The following is a 22,712-nucleotide window of genomic DNA, read 5'->3' on the forward strand; positions in this document are numbered from 1 at the left end:
TAAACCATGGCCTCGGTGCACAGAGTCCGTCCTGGCACTCCACGGCACACCCACACTCCCTCGGGCTCATGCTGATCTCCTCAGGGACTGCTGCACTGGGATCTTCTGGCTCCCAGGGAAAACTATTTCCTCCCATTGTCCGTCAGCACCGTGGAGCATCCGGAGGCTGCAAGGTGTCAGTACTGCTCTCTGCAGCTGCCCCGTCTTCAGTACTGTACACAGAAGGTACCTGGCTCCTCAGCCTCAGCCTGGAGGGCAGAGGCACATCTTGGAAAGGGGTTCCTCAAGGGAACTGGGGGTAAATCACAGCTGCATAACCTCAGACAAATCACCTCACCTCTCTGTGCCTCAGCTTTCCTACCTGCAAAATGTGGATTACCAATAGCCACCATGCAAGCTGATAATGCCTCTGGAAGAGTCCAGCACCGAGGCAGGCACAAAACAGAGGATCAGGAAATGGCAGATAAACAAAAGAATGAATCCGGGAATAAAGCAGGGTGTTCCGTATTACAGAATCCAAGAGAAAAGGAACAAAAAAAAAAGCGTATGATTTCTTTGGGGAGAAGAGGGAGGGCCTCTAGTGCTTTTAATTTAAGGGAGGGGGGAGAAAACATTTCATTGCAAATTTTAGCCGGTTCTACTACCGATGTTGGCAATTTACATCTCATTACAACAAATGCCTCAGATTGCTGTTTTGCTTTTAAAAATTTCTGAGGCATTGTTCTCCTTCAAACACATGTGACCAAATTAGCCACAATAATAAGCACTTGTGCTAAGAGACAGCATTGTACGATCTGGTGCAGATATTTTAAGTAACAAAGGAACTTTTTTCACTTTGTGGGAAGAGTAGGAATTAAAAAGAAAAAAAAAGGCCCTTTGATCTACTTCAGGTTTATTTTGGGGAAAATACACCTTCCATGAAGAGAAGCCTCTCACAGCTGGGTAAGGGAAGCTTTTACAAAAGCATAAAAGGTAGCACTTGTCTTTTCATTCAGTCATTCAGGAACCCATTCAGTATGCAATCCCTGAACGCATACCCAGATCTGGGCCCTGTAAGGCACTGGGGACCCGGAGAAAATACAGCATGCCCCAGTTCTGGAGAAGTTGAGAATTTTACATGTGAAACTCCATTTCTTTGCATACAAATAGCTGTGATTTGACAGACAAGCACTGGATTTAGTTAGAAAACCAGGTGCAAGTCCAGGTTCTGTTATTTATTTGACCTCTTTAAGCCCCAGGGGCCTCTTCCATAAAATGGGAATCATGGCACAGAGAAAGCGGCTTGATAAACATTGGCACAACGAATAAACGAAATTATATCTTTCTGGTTTTGTCTGGCTTAAATTAGACTAATGCTGTTCTTCTTGAAAACTTTCTAAAAAGTGAATGCTTGTGTGACTTCCAGGAGGTTCAGAAGTCATCCATTTCTTCAAAATATGTGTCTATGTTTGAACAGTAGATACCATTTCTGAGTAACAGATGGGCTAATAATATTAGACTTTTCTTAAAACATACTTAATCCTTCCATTTACTTCTGCCAGTGAACAGGAAGTGTCTCTGCTACAGGTATAATTCCAGTTTCTTCCTAAATGCAAAGTCAATCAAGTCAAAATTCTTACATGCATTCGGAACACCTACTGTGGCACAGAGGCACACTGGATTGGGTAGAAGAAGGAGGATTCCACTCTGTTTAAAGACTTAAGCATGGGAAGAGCTATGCAACAGTGAAGGAGGTGCACAAGAGCCTTGGAAAGAGGCAGGGGACACGGTCCAGAGCTGGGCAGGCGGATCCCTATGCGCCCTATCATTTTCTTCACGAAAGGTATCGGCCACTTTCACCTGCTATTGTCACTACACATCTGGGCATCTGTGTTTTTTTTGCCCCATATTTATGCTTCCAGTGACGGTGGGGACCTATCTGGTCTCATTCCTTCAGTGAGAATCTACTAAGCACCTATTAAGTGCCAGTACTAGGCTAGATGGCCCTGATTGGCTCACAGCCCAGTGGTGACAAAAGACAGGCAACAGGTCACCACTCCATGTGGTTGACAAGGGTAAGGATGAAGACTTGGGAACAAAAGCAAAGGAAGGGATGCTCCACCTGGAGGACGCTAGGAGGGCTTCAGAAAAACAGCCACATACTTGTGTGCTGGGGTCTGGAAGATGGATGGGCAGGAACTCATTGGGAGCAAAGGGCTGGGCGAGGAGTTATCCCCATCCAGTGAAGGCAAGTGGCACATAATCAAGGCTCCCTGACCAGCCAGGAAGTTGGCAGCCTAACGATCTGCACAAGTCCACCAGTCTGGGGAGGGAAAGGTCACTACTGACTTGGTGACCCTGGGAAGCTTCAGGGAAGAGGTGAGCTCTGGCTGGAGCACTGATGTGTGACGAGGTCTGGGGAAGGTGGAGGGGCAGTCAGGCAGGGGATGGGATCACAGTAAATAGTGGCTCTTTGGGTCCTTCTCCCCCTCACTCCTGATTTTCCCAATGCCTTCTGTGAGTGAGGGTTGGAGCAGGCTTTGCTGGGGAGAGGCAGGAGAAGCCTGTAGAGCCTTCAATACCAGATTGGCAAGTCCCTGCGGCTCACATCGATGTCCCCACAGTGGGGTCTCCTCCTTGGGAGTCAGAACCACAGAGCAGCAGAGCTGGGAAGGACCTGTGAGCATCCCCTCACCATGGGGCAGAAACCCAGCAAGGCATGGCAGGCAAGGGCCCAGGTTCCCAGTCATGGGGGTCCCACTCTGAGGAACTGCAGATGCCTATTTCAAATGACTTATTTGCCTGTCTCTGCGAAACTGACCAACGCCTACTGAACATCTTCTTTGTTATATGCCTTATGTCAAAATCTCTTTTTAAAAAAAAATCTCTGCAGTATTTTTCACACTGATGTCAAGTAATTATTTGTTTCATATCACCCTGGCTAGATGGCAACTCCAAGGTCAGCCATGGACCTTGGCTCACTGCTATCTCCCCAGCACCCAGTACAATGTCTCTGGTGCACATCAGTCATTGAACATGTGTTGAATGAAAGAATTTAATCCTCATGGAAGTCCTGAAAAACGGATCTTATTATCTCTGTAGAGGCTCAGAGTGGTAAAATAATTTGCCAAAAGTTGCACAGGGGGTGAGTACTCCAATTCTGGGCTGTTAGCTCCAAAGACCCGCTCTTTCCACTACTCTACACCTCCTCAGCTAACTGCACTTTTCAGATTTCACAGGCTTGTCACGTAATACCCATTCTGTGAGACCCTCAGTTCATCTCTGACCTTCCTGGGGCATGGGGGAGCAGTCTGTGAAGAACTCCATGGGGGGCAGGATGAGGGAGTGTCCCCAGGATTCATCTCACCCCCCAGGAGCTCTGAGCCTATCTTCCGCCAGCTGGTGGGGCAGTCAAAACTGGGTTGGTTCTTCATCTGTGGTTCTACCACTTCCTTCTCCACCCAACCATCTGGGCCCAGATAAGCATCCAAACGGCAGGAATGTGCAGAACAGCATGAGTCTGCCCTGCCAGACACGCACTCCTTCCTATCTATCTCTTCACCGTGCGGTCCAGCCAGAACCTACTTGAGAGAGTCAGCTTCTCTCATTAACGCCAAGTCTTTGTTCAGGCTGTCCTGTTGCCTGAGGTATTGTTCTCTTCCTCTTCCTTTGGGTGAACCTAACTAGTTCCTCATCTGGGGGCCTTCCCCAGCCACCTACGGTACCCCTGCCCCCGTTATCTCCTGAGCCTTCCTCTATATCTTCTTCCAGTGCCCGGAGAGCCCAGGAGCACAGCAAGGCTCACACTGGATTCTACCCATCTGCTGATGAGACTGTGACTTTTTAAGGCAGTTCCAGGGTCTTAGCTATTTGATTTCCCTGTGCCCAGCATAGGGCCTGGGACAAAGGAAGAGTCTAATAAATGTTCTTGTACAAATATGTTTCCCTACAGTCAGAACCATCCAATAATGGAATGGGCTGCACTGGAAGGCAGTGAGTGAGCTTCCTGTGTCTAGAGGGATGTTCCAGGAGGCAAGGAGGCTACACAAGGCTTCCTGTCCTGTGTGGGAGGGTACACTAAGTGAATTCTGGGACTCCCTATAGGACTAGGGTGCTGCAACTTTAAGAATTACCTCCAACCAAACTCAGCTGCCTGGAACAGTAATGGAGAGAGAGTATGGCCAGACTCTGGGCCCTGTAGAACCCTGGTGACCAGAATGATTCCATTCATCCATCTTGGCTCAATATTAACCTTCTGCTGCTTCATTATGATGAATTTGTTCAGATTCCATATTGCCTAGGCATGTCCTGGCCCCTCTCTAGTCCTCAGTTTTCCCATCTACAAGATGGGGGTGAGGGGTTGGACTGGGCTCTCATTTAAAGAGATAATTTCTATAAAAACTACTTCCATCCAATAGCTCAAGGGTTCATCAGTCCCAGAATCCACTGCAGCACACAAAGGAGGTCTAATCATGAAGGCAGGAGTGACACGGCCGCTGTAGAAACACAGGGTCTGGGTGCCTGTGGGCTCGGCCTACCTGGTGGATGGAAAAGGGAGATAGGCCTCAATTTGAAAGCTGGTTTCACCATCTACTGGTTGTGTAGCCTCAGGAAAGCTACTTAATCTCTCTGAGCCTACTCTTCGGGCCTCAGTTGATGATCCTATCTACTGCAGAGGCTGTTTTAAATATGACAAGCACCTAATGTCAAGCCCAAAGCAGATGTTCAGAGAGGCAAGCTCTTGTCTGTAAGGAGCCCTTTCCTACCTCCATTTCCTCCGATTGGCAAATCCAGCAGGGAACAAGCCTGCCACACAGCCACACCAAAGTCAATGACCATCAGGCAAAGCCTTGTTCTAAGAGGAAAGCACATTCCTATTCTGGCAGTGAAGAAAAGTCCAGCAGCTCCTACGTGTTCTGGCTCTCCAAGCAGGTAACAGAGGGACAGCCTGGACTTATCTCTCAGCCCCCCAGAAAAATGAACTCCAGGGAGAAAAAGGAGGGTTCTGAAGTGTCCTGCCACTCTGAAATCTGTTCTTAAAACAATCTGGGAGGAATTGTGGATAATCTTTCAGTCAGTGGTGCAAAAGGCCCTTCAAAGTAGAGAAGATAACCTATATCTTTAAGAGAAACAATTCCAGTTCTCACTGCTAGATCTTTTCCTGTTATCCAAGTTGAGGAGGCACAGGGCACAGTGGTTTTGGCCCCGCTCCACCATCCACTGAGGCAGCTGGCAGCTTGCGGATCTCCTATGGATCCACCTTTGCAATGGGGATACACAAACCCATCCTCGTCGGCCTCCCTCAGTACCCAACTTCTGTGAGTGTTCCTGCTTATTGGTGAGAACACACTGAGGCTGAAGGAGGTGGAAAAGTGTCCTGAGATGAACAGGCCCCAGAAGGAGAGCCCTGGCAAAGGGGAAACTGAGCCATGAAGTGCTAATCTGAAGGATTGAGGGGGTCAAAAGGAGTGGTTGAGGACTGGGGATGGGAAGATGGAATTCTGCCTAGGAAAAGTGAGTGGAGGGAGAATTATATAAACTACACACCAGTAAGCTTGAGATCAAGGCCGGGCAAAGTTGTAAAATGGACTATTCAAATGTGATTTTGGAGGACTTACAAGAGGCAGTAGCAATCTCCAGGAGACAACCGTACCTGTGTTCTGCTGCAGGACAATGAAGAGTCTATGATATGCCAAGCATCATACAAACATTATCCCACATGTATCCTCAAATGATCCTACATCATATATGCTGGACCCACTGAGCACTGACTATGTGCTAGCCCCTGGACACAGGTCTTAACATGCATTTGCTCACTTAATCCTCATAAGAACCATAATGGTTACTATTACCATTGACTCTGCTTTACAGATGAGGAAACTAAGGCCCAGAAAATTAAGTAACTTGCCCAAGGTAACAAATCAGACCATGGAAAAGCCAGGGTTCAAAACCCCAGTATTCCAGACCTCTGGGCCCATGCAGGCTCTTAATGACCAAGTTGGCTCTCCTGGTATGTGGTAGGCATTAAGATATCCATCTCAAAGAGGAGAAAACAGAGGCTGAGAAAGGCTCAGTCATTTACTTGAAGTTGCATGGGTACTGAACCAGAGAGCTGAGATTCAAACCCAAGTAATATCTGTTGCCAAAGCCCAGGCTGCCTCCAGCACAGGGGTAAGGCCAGCAGGAGGCATTTGGCTGACATTAGCTGCCTTTTCAAAGGCACCATCAGAGACCTGTGCTTAAAGAATCCAGCTCGGACTGCAAAGGATTTTAAAGATCAAAGCTGGTATTTTAACGGACTTTGGACAGAACACAAGGCATGAGCCCAGAGGGGAACAGAGGTGATAGAAACCTAGCTCTAAAGAGCCAAGACAGATTTGCAGACCACAATGGCTTTCCCCTTCAAAAATTTCAACCAGCTTGTGATCTGGCCAACAGGGACGTTATCTCTTCTTTTTGCTTCTCCTCGCTCAAATGGAGATAATCAACCTTACCTGGCCGCGCAATAAGGCTATCGCAATAGTCCAATGACATAAAAATGTCAAGGTGCTTTGAAACCTGTGAAGTGTCACACATATGTGAATTACTCTTATTATGCTTATTATCTATGCCTCTTTCTGGCCAGAATTTATCATATCCACCTACATTCCCTGACAAAGCACACCCCAAATCTAAAACCATTATAAGCCTACCTCGTGCAATCACAGCACTTGTTTTGTTCTGCTTGGTGTCCTGTGGTGTACGGGTCTGTGCTCCCCTCTGGATTGTGTGTGCATCTCGGAGGCAGCGATTACACCCTCCTCTCTCTATTCCTCACAGAGCCCTTTCCAGCTTTAGCTGGACTAACATTCCCTGAGTCACACCAAAATGAATGTAACTATCTGAGAGGCACTTTTGGTGCTAATACTGAGGACAGTATCTAAGCTTTTGTCTTTGACCTCGAAGGACAAAGAATGTAGCCGAGGAGAACCCAAGAGAGACCCAAGGGTTTACTCTTTCTCCTACGCCAAAGCTCCCCCTTGCAGTTGCCTTTCCCCTGTGTGTTTCTCCTCAAGCCCTTGGAATTCTGAGTCTGCCAAGCTCCAGTTTAATAAATACTACGCATAAATACTTGTTAATATTTAAAAAAGAGACTGTCTTGTTTGTTTCTATATTCCTGGCACCTAATGCAGTCCTGGCACAAAGCATGCCCTCAATAAATAATTGTTGAATGAATGTAAGTAATGAATAAATGCACAAATAAATCTGCACTTTACCAACTGGAATTACCTGTGTGCTTTGTGTGTCCTCAGCATTTACTTCTTTGGGAGAGGGTGGGTAAAAAAGGGCAGAAAAGGAAAAAGAGACCGGCATTTATTAAACACAATATGCTGGTCTGGTCACAGTGCTTTATTCTTTACATTTGCTTCCTCATTTAATTTTGATGTTGTCACAGAGACCCTGAGAGGAGACACCCTCAGGATAGGACAGTGGGGTTCCTTCTGAGCAGAGAGGGCTACTTCCTATCCTAAGATCACAGAAAGTTCTGTTTCACAGAGAAGATGTTCTTTGGGGGGGGAGGGGCAGGGGCCAAGGAGTCACCTCCATATCCATGACAATGAAGTCCAAGGGCTAAAGAAGGCCATGTGGGTGAGGGCCCAGAGAGAGGCACACAGGACTAGGTGTCAAGAGACCCCTGGGAATCGGCCTGTGACACTTTCTGAGCTTATTTCCTCATCAGCAACATGAGGACACCAGTCCATTTCCTAGATAAGCTCTCTCAGGACTCCAGAGACTCTTTCCTATTAAATCCAGCTTCTGAGACTTTCCTATTAAATCCAGCTTCTGTGTATTTGTGGAATGAATGAAAGAAGAATAAATGTACAAATGAAAAAGTGAGCCACCAGGGCAGTCTCTGAAACATCTTCTTATACCATCTTGCTGCTGTCCTCTATCATTCTCCCTCGACCTCCACCAGGTGCACCATTACAACTCCTGACTGCTAGAGGGCCATTCACCACTCTGAGGTCTCCATCAGGCTCAAGGGGCCAGGTTCCTGCTCTCTGCCTCTTCCTGTCTACCACCTGCAGAATCTCAGTGGCTGGGGGAGTCAGCAATGATTCTTCCGAGCAGGGAGCCTTCCTTTTAAAACTGAGCATCCTTGACCTGTTGGCTTTCTTGCCTCTGAATCTGCCTGTTATGGTGTAGATGATTCAGCACTCAAGCCGGACAAAGGCTGTTGAGCTGGGTCCCCAGGCAAGGTGGACAGGAGAAAATATGCAAGGACAGGCCTCTAAGAACAATGCTTGAGGCAGGCCCAGAGGCTCAAGGATGGTAGAGCTCAGGACGCTGCTTTCAGAGAACAGGTGAAGCCAAGAAACAAAGAAGGCCTTAGTCACTTTTTGGCTCTTATCTGCCATGTTACCGGTTTCTTGACGGTGTGTACAGACGAGGAGCTGTTACAGCAGGGGTGTCTTCCCAGACTCACCAAGAGAGCTCCACCTTCAAACGCTAGGCTAGTGTCTCCCCCAGGACTCATTATATTGCATTTCAACTACATGCTTACATGTTTTCCTCCATCACTACCCACACCCCAACTTCCAACCTCTTAGTCTTCTTTGTACTCCCCAGGCCCCTAGGCTCAGAAAGCATATGGTCAATGTTAGCTGCCTGACTGAATAAGGGAACATATGTGTAAGTGTATATGTGTATGTGTATGTGTATGTGTATGTGTATATATATGTATACATACATGTACACAACCTTTTATTTTCTATAACAGGAGACTCTGACAGGTAGAGAAGATAGTTAACCTGCTCAAGGTCATATAGCCAATTACTAGTTAGGGGAGGTAGAGGGGGAGAGAGCGTTAAAAATCAAACTGGACCCTTCCTTAGCCCCTCCACTAAACGGTGTGAAAAAGAAGCTGACAATAAGTGAGCACCAACCAGAACATAAGCACTATGCCCTGTGTCACAAGGCTGTGAGGGGGATGTTATTATTTCCATTTTACAGATGAGAACATCAAGGCTCAGAGAGGTACTCTCTGTGTAGATTGCTCCTCATTCTTCCCACCCACTCGCTCATGCCTGGATAACAAAAATTCACCCTTCAGGCCTCCGCTTAGATGTACTTTCCTTCAGGAAGTCTTTCTTCCCCAGCCTCCCCAAATTCTGTGGGTACTCCTCTTCTATAGTCCCATAGCCCCATGTGCTTTTGTCCCTATGGTGACATTGATGCCCTGTGTTGTCATATTTGTGTCAGTGGCTGTCTCCTTCATCAAACTTTGACCTCTTCAAGGGCAGAAGGCAAGGGCTATATCTTAAATATATTAAACTCTTACCGCTAGGCAAAATGCTTGGCACACAGCAGGATACCAGTGAGTAACGGAAGGAAGGAGGGAAGGAAGGAAGGAAGGAAGAAAGGGAAGAAGGAAAGAAGGAAAGAAGCTTCCCGAAGCCAGAGTTGGGAAGTAGGGAAGCTAGGTCTGAATCCAGGCCTGGCTGGTTCCAAAAGACTAGACGATATCCATGAAAATATACAAACTCCCCTTAGGGTAGAAACCCTTCTATTATATTCTTGTGGGTTTGTCTTAGAACTTGGCACATTATCATTCTCCATTTAACAAGTGCTAATCAATGGACTTTAAGCTTTCACACGTCAGGGGCTATCAGTGTGGTGCTCCAGGATGCCCATGACCCTTAGAGCACAGGGCACTGCAGGTGGTGGGTGCTCCACACATACTTGTAGTTTGCGCTGATTTATATTTAGCCTGTCCACTATGGAGACAATGGTGACTCTGATCGGGGAAGAGCCAGCCACTGGTCCTTATGATGGCATTTAAGACCTGTGGGGTAAGAGAGCTGGGAAAGTTCAACACACTGAAACTATGGCTGAGATCAAGTTTGTCTAAGTGTTTTAAGACTAAAGAGGCATATAATGATGCAAAATGTAGGTCTTATTGCTCCAGAGGCTTGGAGTGGTTTCTGGAGCTTAAGTTCAGTTCACAATCATACAAAATAGGCAGTTTCCCTAGGAGTTGAAAACCGTGTGGAGAGTTTTTGTTGTTAGTGTGCATTTTCCCCACAAGAAGTTTACAAAAGGTGTAGCACATTGAGTGCAATGAAAATAAAAATTATTCATTTGAGGACTGGGAAACACTTTTTTTCTCTGAAAATTCCAGTTCTTTCCCCATCCCCACCCCACTCCAAGACCAACAATGCTTTTACAAATTTTATAGTTAGGGTTTCTCTTTATGGTTTTATTTTTATATAGAATTCTAGTATCTCCTTAGGTTGTACACCCCATGTGACCTTTAGTGTCACAGGCTACGACTTGGGAGAAGGGCCAAGGCCAAGGCAGAGTTGGAAGGTGAGGAAATTACCGGTCCAGGAGTCAGGGCCCTTGGTCTGACATGAGCTCTGTCTGCCTCCCCAGAGACTCTGGGTAAGTCCTAACCTCAGTTTCCTTCTCTGTGACAACTGCAGGGAAAGGCCTCTCAGCTGCCTCCCTGAGCCATTCTGAAGATCTACTGAGACACTGCCTTGGGGACACACTTGACGATATAAAAGGTGCCTATAAATATAAGTAAGGTAGGGTAAGAGCACATTTATCTAAACATCAAAGACAAATGAATGAGGCTTTACATACAAATCTATTATCTAGATAACACAAGTCTTCCTTCTTGAGTACAAAATTATATTTGATTTAAACTTTGGGAATAGAACTTATGTTTGCAGACTAGATTACTTCCATGTTTAGGCAGAAAACACTGACATGGGGTTGTTAATGATTGTCCTCTGGGGATGTGGAGGCTATGAACCAGTGTTTCACTGGTTTCTGCAATAGTGACTGGCCTATAGCTTTTACCATCCTGGATTCTAGTGTTTGAGAGAGGGTTTCCGTCTTGTTCTCTCTACTAGGCAGTCATTTCTCATTGCTGTCAAGGCTGCCACCTTTCAAATCTCCCGATTCCTACTTTTAAACCACGTTAGGCAGGAAAACCTAAAAACCTGGTTTGTTACTAGCACTTGCAGCATTAAGATCCTCTCAAGTTCTTCTGCGAGCAAACCAAAGGAGTTTTCTACATCTTTGTATCAATCCTCCTAAGGTCATGTGCCTCTAGACCCTCCAAGCCTTTCAGCGTCTCTCATTCCTTCCCAAACAAGTCCAACACTTCAAGCTGGCATGGTTTTCAAGGTCTTTAACCGCCTGTCCTCAAACTACATGTGCCGTATCTCTTTTTAGCATGTTCCGGGTGCTTTCTCGTCCTCAGTGGCTGCTGCCCTCTGCCTCCTCTTGTGCCTTGAGACACCCCCACCCTTCAAGGCCTGCTCCAAGGCCCACCTCCTTCCTGAAGTCTCTCTCGGTTATAAACAACTTCTCCATCCCTTGAACTCTATCACTTTATCCATATCCCTCCCGTGGCATTTAGCACTTTCTGACTTAACGTGGTACCATGTTAAGTACCACGCTCTTAGGGCAATTTCTAGTTCTCCTCACGGTACAGAAACTGCTGTGGAGATGTTTCCGACAACCCCTGGCATTGCCTCTCACTGAACGAATGCATGGATGAGCGGTGGCAGATACTCTGTCGGCCCCTGTTCTCCGCGCCACACCTCTCAGCGTTCCCCACTGTGCTGTAGGTGGCTAAGGCCGTGGCACTCTGAAGCTCTTATCGGACTCACTGCGGGAGGGGAGCGGCTCGACCTCGTGGTGCCTGCCGAGCCAAGCCCCTGCCCTTCCCGAGCCTACGTCTCCCCTGTGCCCTCCTTGAAGAAGGGCTGCGCAAGGCATCCCCCCCCGCATGGAGTGGTCGGTGGCCTGCTGGGGCACTCACCACTGCCAAGCCTCAGGAGCAGCACGTCCTGGAGCCTCCGGTTGAGGTCACGGAGCTCCTTCATTTCAGACACGAGAGCCCCGTATTCCTTGAGCTTCTTGGCCTGCTGGACCAGCTGCCTCCGAGTCCGCTCCAGCTCCTGCTGGAGGTGGCGCATCTCCTCCTGCTGCTGCTGGTAGTTGCGCAGCAGCTCCTCATACAGAGCCCGGGGCACGACAGCGTCCTCCAGACTGTCCATGTCCTCTGTGCCCGGCGAGGCCTCCACGAAGACCTCCTCTGGACACGTGCTGTGGCCCAGGCTCAGGCCGTTCTGCTTCTCCAGCCGGGCCACCACTGCCTCAATGCTCTTATGCGCCACTTCGCTCGGCTTCCGCCCCTCGGGTCTCTGTGTAGGACAACGAGAATCAGTTCAGGCAAGGGCAGCTGGGACTTTCTTGGACTGCGGCTCAATATTTCCCCAGACAATCCTAGAATCACAGAACCACAGAACATCAGTGCTTGGAGAAACCTGTGCAAACACTTAGTCAAAGCCTTTCATTGTACAAATGGGGCAGATTCAGAGCGGGGAAGGGTCTTGCCCAAGATCACACAGTCGTATGGTGGCAGACCGAGGACTCTGGTTTCTCGGCCAGTGCTTTTTCCATTCCATCACTCTGTCTCCTGGGTGCAGACTATACCATGACCACCCTCCCCGATTCCCCAGCCCCTACCCCACCCACAGTGCCTGTGCAGTGACTTGCTCACGGGGTGGGGTGGGGGCGTTCAGTGTGTATTGGTGGAGAATCTGTGAGAAATCAGGCCAGGCCAAACCACCCAAGGGGAGTCACCACTCAAATCTCTTCGAGAACAAAAACATAAAAGGCAAAAACAAAAAAACAAAACAAGACAAAATACCTACCCTCCCCAACACACAAAAACCAAAGGGCATCCCACCAGTAACCTTTTCCTCAAGAATGCTTTAGTCGGGAAGGATGCTAAGAACTCTAATCTGTTCTAATCCAGGGCAGGAGCCATGCCTTATTTTCTCTGTGTCTCCACTGCCTACTCAGAACTGGCATTTGGCAGCAGCTTGATAAATGTTTACATAACTGAAAAGTTCAAAGAATGCTAACACTGGCAGTTCCTTTCAGCTTTACTCCCTCATTTTCCAGGCGAGGAAACTGAGGCTCAGAGAGGAGAAGGACTATGCTTGGGGTCACGTGATGAGTTGCAGACAGAGCCAGGTCCAGAACCTAGAGCCCAACTTCCAGCACGAGGCCCCTTCCCCCACATCTGTCAGCCTCTCCCTGGGCTCCTGCCAAGCTGAGGCTCAGCAAGACAGTGGGTATACAGAGGACAGTTCATTGAGAAGAACATTATCCAGGACTATCTAGGGGCTGGAGTTTCGGCTGCCTGAGGAAATTCCAGCTCAAGTAGACAAAGCTTCCATTGAGGGGCAATGGGAGTTACAGGACCAACTGAATTCTTCACTCATGGCAGGAGGGCTAGGAGCTCTCCTGATCCGGGCATTGGTGGGAGGTGCAGACAACTGAGGACACAGGATTCCAGACAAATTAACTGCGTCAGGTCAAGCCTGCCTTAACTTCTCAGTAAGTTTCTGGGTATTTAATAAAAAAGAAACAAAAACAACATGATTCTGAGATTCAGTTACATGACAGAATCCTATCGTGTCATTTTATCCATCAGGATAAGGTGCTGCTAGTTTAGCTGAACTTATCTGCTAAAATTGTAATGATCACTTAAGATAACTGTGTCACTACACTATGAGAACATCAAGGGCAGTGACTGTGTCTGCCTAATCTTCATGACCTCGGGGGTCAGCACAGAGCCAGGCCCCTAGCAGGGGTGCAATGAATTTATGAACTGAACTCAGCTGCATCTCTTGGACTATGCTTTGGGAATGTCCTTGACCTTTTGTCCGATGTCCAAACATGGTCAATGAGGAAGGCAGCCTTCTTTCTCCTCCCTGCCTCTGGGGTACCCACTGTACTGAAAAAACATATGGCTTGTTGAATAAGACATTCACTTGACAAATGAAGGCTGGAGGAGACCACCTGGGAAGCAGATCAAAGGAAATGCAACCTCAGGCAAAAATTTTCTTCCAGCCCGGGGTCCTGCAAACTCCTCTGTGTACACCTGGTACATTCTGCTTCCTATCAAATCTATACCCTTTGCTGTTTGGGGCAATCTGATAGTGACTGGCTCTGAACTGCTGCCCAAGAACGGCTGTTTAATGTTCCTGGAGCTCACGATTGTAGGCCAGAGAGGAATGCACCATTCCAAACCCTCAGCAGTGGATGACACTGCTTAGATGGGGCAAACGGGGTGGTGCATGGTGGCACAGCATGAGTCAGGGCTCCTGGACAGTTGGTCAGCAAGGCACACGCATACTAGCTGTCTCAACACTCTCCCAATCTGAAAAAATTGCCAGAGGACATTTATATGGGGAGAAGAGGCCAGACTGGAACTCTTTAGCTATCAAGAATCTGAAAATGCCCCCATATACGTCCAAAAGAAGGGGAAAGATTTTGTTACCTTGATGTGTCTAAGCTGTAAATCTTCTTCCCCATAATCTTTAACCTCGCCATCTTCTTCTACGTGATTGAGAGAAAGTTTGGGGATTTTTATTTTCTTCTGCATCACACTGTTTTCAAGGTCAGATTTGTCTTCTAAAATGCATATCAAGAGAACAAGGTTCATTATGAGTCAAAATGCTCAAAATACCCATAATCACAAATGCTAGAGAATGACTGACTGAGGCCAGACCAGTTAAAAAGGAAAAGCAAACAAACCCAAGACCTGTCCCTCCTGCATGCAGGGCTCCTAAAAGCAGCAGTGCAGATCAAACTCTAGGGTCAAAGGTACATGCTACAGGCACTGCCATTCGAAGTGTTGAAATAGTGTCCGATGATTTGGCTTAGGGCTTTCTCCACAAATACCTTAAAGGGTGGCCTTTTATGAATTCCAGGATCTTGGAACTGGAATGGCCCTTAGACTTCTATTTGGTCTAAACTAGCACATGGAGCCCTTGACGACCACCATCTTTCTAAGCCAGGCGAATTCCCAGGAAGACGTGTTTTTCTGCCAGCTCAGGTGCCAATAAGCATGAAAGGGATGATGGCTCTCATGGGGCCTCTCGTGGAGCCTCCCCACAATCCCGACATAGGACAGGCTGAGGTAAGACAGATATGAGAAGAGTAACAAGTAACATTTACTGCCTTTTTACTGGTACCAGATCACAGAATGACAGAGTTTGAGGGGCCTTGGTGACCAACTGGTCCAACTCTCATTCTACAGAGGAGGGAACTCAAACCCAGAGGACAGAAGGGGTTTGCCCAAAATGTGAGTCTGAGGAAGAGCCAGGAGGGAGAAACAGGCCTCTGGCATCTCACCCAGTGCTTACACGTGATAATAATACACACCAAAATGAACCACACACTGTAAAGTGCTACACAAATACAAAGGGATATTACTCCTCCTCACTTTCTCATTCTTTAAACTCAACTTCAGATAATCCAAAAGATTTTAGACTTCTTTAGATTTAGATTTTTTTCTCCTGCACAGATTTCAAACTTTATTTCCCAGATCTATCTTTCACTATAGATGTCAAAAGTAAAAATTCAAAGAGGGGAGTTCTAGAGGTAGAAACTTGAGCCTGGAACTGGCCCCTTGTGGCAAATACTTTGGGATCTTGTGTTCTTGGCTTGAACCGAGACTCTAGGGATTGCTGTTTCTTTTACTTCTCAAAGGTTCCCACTGCTATAGCCCAAATTCACTTTCTAGCATGTTGCCCAATGCTGGATGTGGCATGTGGCCAGGTAGCTGGTTAAATACAGTCTCTGAGGGTCTTTATGTGTGAGTGTGTGTGTGTGCATGCATATGTGTGTGTGTTAAACATGCTCTTACACTTCCCCCAAGCCAGGCTTCTCTCTTCACAACTTGTTAGTAAAGCTGAGAAGGAAGCATATAAGCACACAACTATTCTAGAATGTAGTCAAATGCCACATCTTCCCAAACAGTCTTAGGAAGGGAGCCCCCGCTGGAGAGGAGTGGGACTCTGGTACCAGAGAGACCTCTTTGGGAACCTCAGCTCTTGTGTGGCAGGGTAAGGAGGGAGGGGGGAAGCCTTAGTCTCACAGAGCTCAGGTGTCTGCTCTACAATGCAGTGGGGAGGGACGGCACCAATAATTTACATAACTCACCGCACACTGCCTGGTACACATCAGGCTCTCAACAAACAGAACACTAAAACTGACATTATCAACATGCTCGGAATCATTTTTATCTCCTTAAGCATAAGGTGAGTAAAGATACAATTTTTAAAAATAAAGGAATGACTTAAGAAGGATATAGAGTGTGAGGGCCCTGCCCAGGGAAAAAAAGACTAGTCTTTGTTAACACCCTCTGCCTGAGCAGAGGTGAAAACGGCCTTTCCCACTAACTGGAGGAGCAATCCTCAGGTTCTATTTTCACAAGAAAGGCCTGTTTTTGTTCTCTTTGTGCCTATAAAATACATCCAATGAGTTAGGCTGAACAACAGTGGGGACTGTGGTCTTTCTAAAAGAGCAACAGCTTCTTCCTCCTACAGATCATTGTTGACTCTAAGTCAAAAAGCTGTGAAAATATAAAAGCGAAAGAAAGTGCTTCAAATGATGTTACGCTGAAATGGGGTAGGTGGGCGTTTCCACATGTGAAAAGCCAGACACAGAGGATGAGAAGGTGGTGTTAGGACTTCTGGATGTGTTGGGGCAAAGCTTCTGAGCTAGTTGTCAGTTTGATAAATTCAAGGGCAAAAGTTTGAGATGGAGACACCAAACTAGAAGTGACAAGCCACCCTCTGCCTCCCTGAGCTGAAACTGTGTAGCTCAGGATCATGTTGGCTGGAGAGAAGCAATCATTCAGACGTGCAACACTAGGTAATATTTGCACTGAGGACAATCCTCAGGTCATCTCATGCAACCCTTTCAAAATGCAGATTAGGAGACTGAGGTTCCAAATGGTGAAGTCCACATATCTGTGTACTCAACAATCAGGCCCCAGGGATACAGGAATAGCAGTACACTTCCCATTCTCATTCTGGAGAGCTCACTGTTGTGCAAGGTCATAGAAGTTAGTGTCAAAACATGAATAGTATGAGAACTCAGACCCTGTACCCAGCGTCCACGGCATTTTCTCCTATGTCTCAGCATAACATTTCCTGAGAATATACACTTACAAGATCTAGCCTGGGCCCCAGAACATGGAGAACGAGCACCCAGTTGTGGGAACACACAATAAAACTACTGAAAAAACAATAATCCAAGATCTTCAATACTGAGTTTGAATAAGGGGGAAGGAACTGTTTTCAGAGGCAAGGGAGATCACTTTGGTCAGTGCAAACCATGGTAGGTGCTTGAGAAGAGGCAGCATTTGAGCTAGGCTCCTTACTAACTGACTTACTGAGTGAGTTACTCTACTTCTCTGATCCTGCTTCCTCATCTGTGACTCACTCACTTGGCCAGGATGTTGTGAAGTGGCCAGGATCACTTCTGTATCAAGTTCTAGTAAGAACCTGAGGGGAGTGAATGGTATTTGGGCAGTTTTCATAAAAGGATAGCCATTTAAGGGTGATAAGAATCTGGAGGCAGCTGGGTGGCTCAGTCGGTTAAGCGTCCGACTTCGGCTCAGGTCATAATCTCATGGTTCATGAGTTCGAGCCCGGCGTCAGGCTCTGTGCTGACAGCTCGGAGCCTGGAGCCTACTTTGGATTCTGTGTCTCCCTCTCTCTCTCTGCCCCTCCCCTGCTTGTGTGCACACATACTCTCTCTCGCGCGCACGCGCTCTCTCTCAAAAATAAATAAAAACATTTAAAAAAAAAGGGTGGCAAGAATTTGGAACACACAAAAGGGACAAAGACTAGAAACTAAAAAAGGAATGTTGGGAAAATATGCAGACTGGCATGGTTACTAAACATGGTTCAGTAACAGGCAGAAAAAAGAGGTGAGGAAAGAAGTTAAGGCAGCTGGAGCTTAGAGAGTAAATGGCCTTGAATGCCAAGGTAAGAAGAACTGAGGTCCAGCTAATAGGTTTGGGGAAAAAACTAGGAGTGGGGCAACCCGGATTCCAAGTCCAGTCCTGCCACTTGGTGGGACAAGAAGTCAGGCAAGCTGCTATGTCAGTGAGTGTCATTCTTCTCTTTCTCTTTCTCTTCTCTTTGAGTATGTATCTCAAGTGGGAATCAAATCAGCTGAGTAAATGTGCATTGAAAGCAACAGAGCCCTGTCTGTATATATGGTGGGTGGCGAAGCTCGGTAGAGCCTGCTGCAGGTTTGCTTTTGGGGGTGGAGACCTGCCCAGCTGCCTGCCTGGGGTGCTCCACTCTCTACCTGAGGCCCCACCCCCACCAGCTATACCCAAGGCTCCATGCTTGCCCAGCTAACTGGAATGCCCCCCTCCTTTCTTGTCTGCCTGGCAAACTCCACACAGCCTCCATTCACCTCCTCCTTCCTCCTCAAAGGTCCCAATACACATTGTACAAACCTCTAGGTAGCTTATTTTCTTACTCTGCTGAGATCATCTGGTTTGAAGTCAACCTTCCCCACTGGAGTGTGAGTTACCTCAGGGCAGGGCCCAAATCCTAGACCTGGCCATACAACAGGGAATCATCAAACAAAAATGTTTAATGGAAGAATAATTTTTAAAAAGAGGCTACACCAATAAACCTATGAAAAGGTGCTCACAATCATCAGTCATTAGGGAAGCGCAAATCAAACACATAATGAGATACAACTATCCACTCACTAAGATGGCCATAATGAGAAAACAGAAGGGAAGAGAGAAGAAACAGAACAAGCAATGAGAGGATGTGGAGAAACTGGAGCCCGCATTCACTCCTGGTGGGAATGTAAACTGGGGCAGGCACTGTCGAAAACAGTCTGGCAGTTCCTCCAAATGTTACATATAAGACCATCATATGACTAAGCAATTCCACTCCTAGGTATATACCCAAGAGAAATCAACACATATCCAGCAAAAATTTGTGCATGGATGTTTATAAGCAACATTATTCATAATGGCTAAAAGGTGGTGACAACCCAATTATCTATTAATTGGTGAATGGATTAAAAAAATGTGGTATATCCATGCAATAGAATATTACACAACCATAAAAAGAAATGAAGTGCTGACAGATAGCGACAACATGATGAATTCTGCAAAACATTATGCTAAGTGAGAAAAGCCAGACACAAAGGCCACATGTTGTCTGGTTCCACGCATGTGAAACACCCGGACAGGCAAATCCATAGAGACAGAAAGTATGTTTGCCAGGGGCGTAGGGGGAAGAGGCAATGAGAAGTGACCACTTAATGGGTAACAGGGATTTTCTCTCTCTCTCTGCATGTGTGTGCGTGTGTGATGAGAATGTTCTGTCATCAGATAGTGAAGATGGTTGCAGAACACTGTAAATGTACTAAGAATTGCTGATTTGTACATACTTTAAAATGGTCTAAATAGTGAATTTCATGTTATTAGACTTCAATTAAAAAATAGGCTACCACTTGTAGCATGTCTACTACCTACCAGGTACCATCATAAGGCTCTTTACTTACATTACTACATCTCACAACAATCCTGCAATTATTAGCCACATTTTTTTTCCCACAAAAAAGAAATGAGACTCAAAGAAGGCTTAGTGCCATCCAGATGGGAAGATGCAGAGTCAGAATTTGTTCTAAGTCTCTCTACGTCCAGAGCCCATGCTCTACCCTTTCTAGACACAGGCCTATAACAGGCAGAACCAGAATAAATGTTGAATGAATGAATGATGGCCATAGATGAAAACATCCAAATTCCCCAGCCCGAAGTTCAAAGCAGAAGACCACTTTATTCCTGCTCTCCTGCATCTCCAGATGCCTCTGTCCTCAGGAAGCCTCCAGAAAGCAGCAGTGATCATCACCAGACATAACAGAAACAGGCTGTAGCCAGGCCTAAGGACTTGAAATGGATTCTTTGAAAAGGTAGGCTGAGCAGTAAAGTCTGAAATGACAAGAGTGAGTTCCCGAAAGGAGCAGAAGCAGATAGTCCCTCCAACCCCATGCCTCCTGATCTGGACACATGGCCAGGGAGATCCTGAGGCTCCTCTGGGAGCTAACTACTTCCTGGTTCCATCTTAATGCTCATCAGTCTTCAACTTGACTGGTGCTCCAGGGATAAGGACTCAGGAAGCCCTGGGGCCTCCATTCATCCTTTTCTGTAGTCAGTGCACATTTACTGAGCTCTGGTCTCAGTTTGGACCACTACAACCCAGAATGTACCAAGAACCCCAACCAGAAAGCAAGATTTGACTTCCTGAGAGATGCTGCCACACATGGGGCAAACCTCTGGGTCTCCAGGCCTTCCTGACCCTAATCCTGACTGAAGGTGGTACCTCACATCTATATCTAAGCTACAGAAAATTAATGAATAATCAGTGTCAGCACAAAAAGTGGAAGAAATGGTTGGGAGAGGGAGGCCCAGGATCTAATAAAAGCAGCATGGTCATTTGAATGAGATGGTCCTAGTTTGGAATTCTGTCTCTTCCACATACTAACCGTGGGACCTTGGGCACACTACTTAACCTGTCTGAGTCTCAGTTTCATGATCTATAAAATGGAAATGATAAACTGTTTTCCAAAAGATGGTGCATGTAAAACACCAAGCACAGTGTCTTTCTTGTCACAGGTGTTCAATGAATAGCTGCGCTGAGGCTATCCCTGTGGGTTATGTGCTTGGCTTTTATCCCATGGCAAAAAGAACCACTGCGGGTATCTGACACAGACTGAGACATGATGAAAGAGATGTTTTGGGAAGATTAATGTGGCAGTGGCAAGCAAGATGGATGAGGTGTGAGGAGGAGACTGAACATAGGGTGACAAGAAGCTATAACTCTTGACTGGTCACAATAATGAAGGTGAACAGTGGTGTGGATCATCTAAGGCAGCAAATAACCTCATGTAGCATTCTAATGTGGCTTTGGGGTGTGCTTCTGGCTTCACATTCCAGGAAACCACAAAAGGAACCAAGAGTGGACTCAGAAGGACGAGGAAAACTCTCTAGTCAACCTGCCTTTGCAACTGTTCCAAGCTTAAGACTAAATAATCAGTTCTCAGGTAAACAAACAAATATGTAGCCTCTGAAGAGACAACCTTTACTGGTTCTGACTGCCTAATTCTCTTGTTTCCAGGGGAGAGAAAACCACCAAGGATTTGGGCATCAACTATTTCCTCCTCCTTTGCAGCTGCTGTGATGTCAGTTAATTTCATTCATCCATTCAACAATACTAAGTACCTACTGTGTGCCAGAACCCATGCCAAATTCTTTATTAACATCAATATACTTAATCCGCCTGAGAATTCAACTGAAGCAGAAACCAAGGCTTAAGGAAGTGAGATGGCTTGCCTAAGACATAAAGCTATTATACAGTGGAAACAATTTCCAATCAGGTCTGCACGACACTCAGGCCCTCCCTGTTCGTATCATGTAATTATCCTATAGGAACAAGAGAAAAATGGTTAAGTTGCTAAAATATCCTCAACTGAACTACAAGGCACATATACAATGATGAGCATGTCCATATAACTTCCAGAGTGCCTGCTTTCTCCTAAAACCTTGCCTACACCCAGAAGAATGTTGTGATAAATTCCCAAATTGAACTAGGCATTATATAAGTCCCATCTGACTTGATGGCAGACTCCTGAACCGCAAGCTTATCAAATCCACCCAGCTCTACATAATCCTCAGAGTCCTTATTCAAAGCCGTAAAACAGGGTAGAAGCTACTCTTCATTGGTGTCTGTTACTGACCTTTGAGAAAGAGACATCCCATTAAAGTGGAGGTACAGTAACAAGCAAATAGTGTCTTAGAAAACAGGCAGGTGGACAGGAATTGCCATGCAAGTCTGTCTTCAAAAGCGATGATAGCCCTGAAGGATTTGCAGCATGCAGTTAAAATGGGAGAGGGACTGTCGTGACTCCCATCTTACATAAAATCATGCTGGATAATTAAAAGAATCCAGTATCAGAGAGTTTAATGTGGTGTGGGTTTGTTAGCTAGGGTGAAATTCTGAAAGGCCAAACATAAAATGTTGTACAAAAGTTGGTCTTGTCTTAAAAATATCTACAGGCAAGTTTAAAGTTTCTCATATGTACAAAAATCCTGTAAAGTCTTACGATGTTTGCATTAAAAACAGACATGCCACAGAGAAGACACGCACATTGCGTTTTCTAGACTGTGGTGTTTGTTTTTACAGAATCCAAGGCACGCAAAATTCTCGAGTTTCAAGGATTATATCCAGTCAAAAGACCAGAAAGAAGAGGGCCCGCTGTGGTAAAGCAGAAAGAAATCAGGAGATGCTGGTTCGAGGCCTGGCTCTGTGGCTAACTCTATGGCTGATTGGGCACCTTTCTTTGGTTTTCTTTTCCGTAAAACACAGGGACTAGACTAGAAATCCTCAATGGGTCCTTCCAGCTCTGTGACCGCTGACCAGTCACAGGGAAATCCAGGTCTCTTTCTTTTCTGTGCAGCGCAGGGTAAGAATAGATGATCTCATCCCTCCAGGTGGGCACATTAGAAGAAATGTCCCACTGATGCCATTCAAGAAGGAGGAGAAGAAATTGCTAACCAGGTTTCAGTAGGTCTCCTTGCTCTCCCTCCCACTGCCTCACTGGCCTTGGCACAGGGCTGCAGCACAGACAATACTAGGAACTTCATCCTGCTGGCTCATTTGTCAGGGTAATGAATGGCACCAGCATAGGGTCACAAAGGGCCAAAACATACTGGGGGATGACTAGCCTTTCATGCTGAAGCCAAGCCCTAGGAGGATTTAAAATACACACAAGTTAAACTTACACTTATCTGCTTCTTACGTGTGCTTGTTCCTCTAAATCAATCCTTTCCA

The 22,712-nt window shown here is 46.4% G+C and overlaps 1 protein-coding gene across 10 annotated transcripts in view; it reads right to left on the minus strand.

Annotated features, from left to right (window-relative positions):
* LOC101099137 (AGBL carboxypeptidase 4) overlaps window positions 1-22,712 on the minus strand; it is a 1,457,496-nt gene that overhangs the window by 225,016 nt on the left and 1,209,768 nt on the right. For 6 of the 10 annotated variants that reach the window (XM_023258668.2, XM_023258669.2, XM_045034765.1 and 3 more), the window contains 2 exons: window positions 14,333-14,466; window positions 11,798-12,182 (listed from right to left, as the gene is read on the minus strand). The exons of the other annotated variants lie outside the window; for them this stretch is intronic. In XM_023258668.2, the coding sequence (XP_023114436.1) occupies window positions 11,798-12,182; window positions 14,333-14,466 (519 nt within the window). The remainder of the gene's footprint in view (window positions 1-11,797; window positions 12,183-14,332; window positions 14,467-22,712) is intronic. 10 annotated transcript variants of the gene reach the window in all.

Source organism: Felis catus, chromosome C1, assembly GCF_018350175.1.
Source record: "Felis catus isolate Fca126 chromosome C1, F.catus_Fca126_mat1.0, whole genome shotgun sequence".
NCBI classification, from domain to species: domain Eukaryota; kingdom Metazoa; phylum Chordata; class Mammalia; order Carnivora; family Felidae; genus Felis; species Felis catus.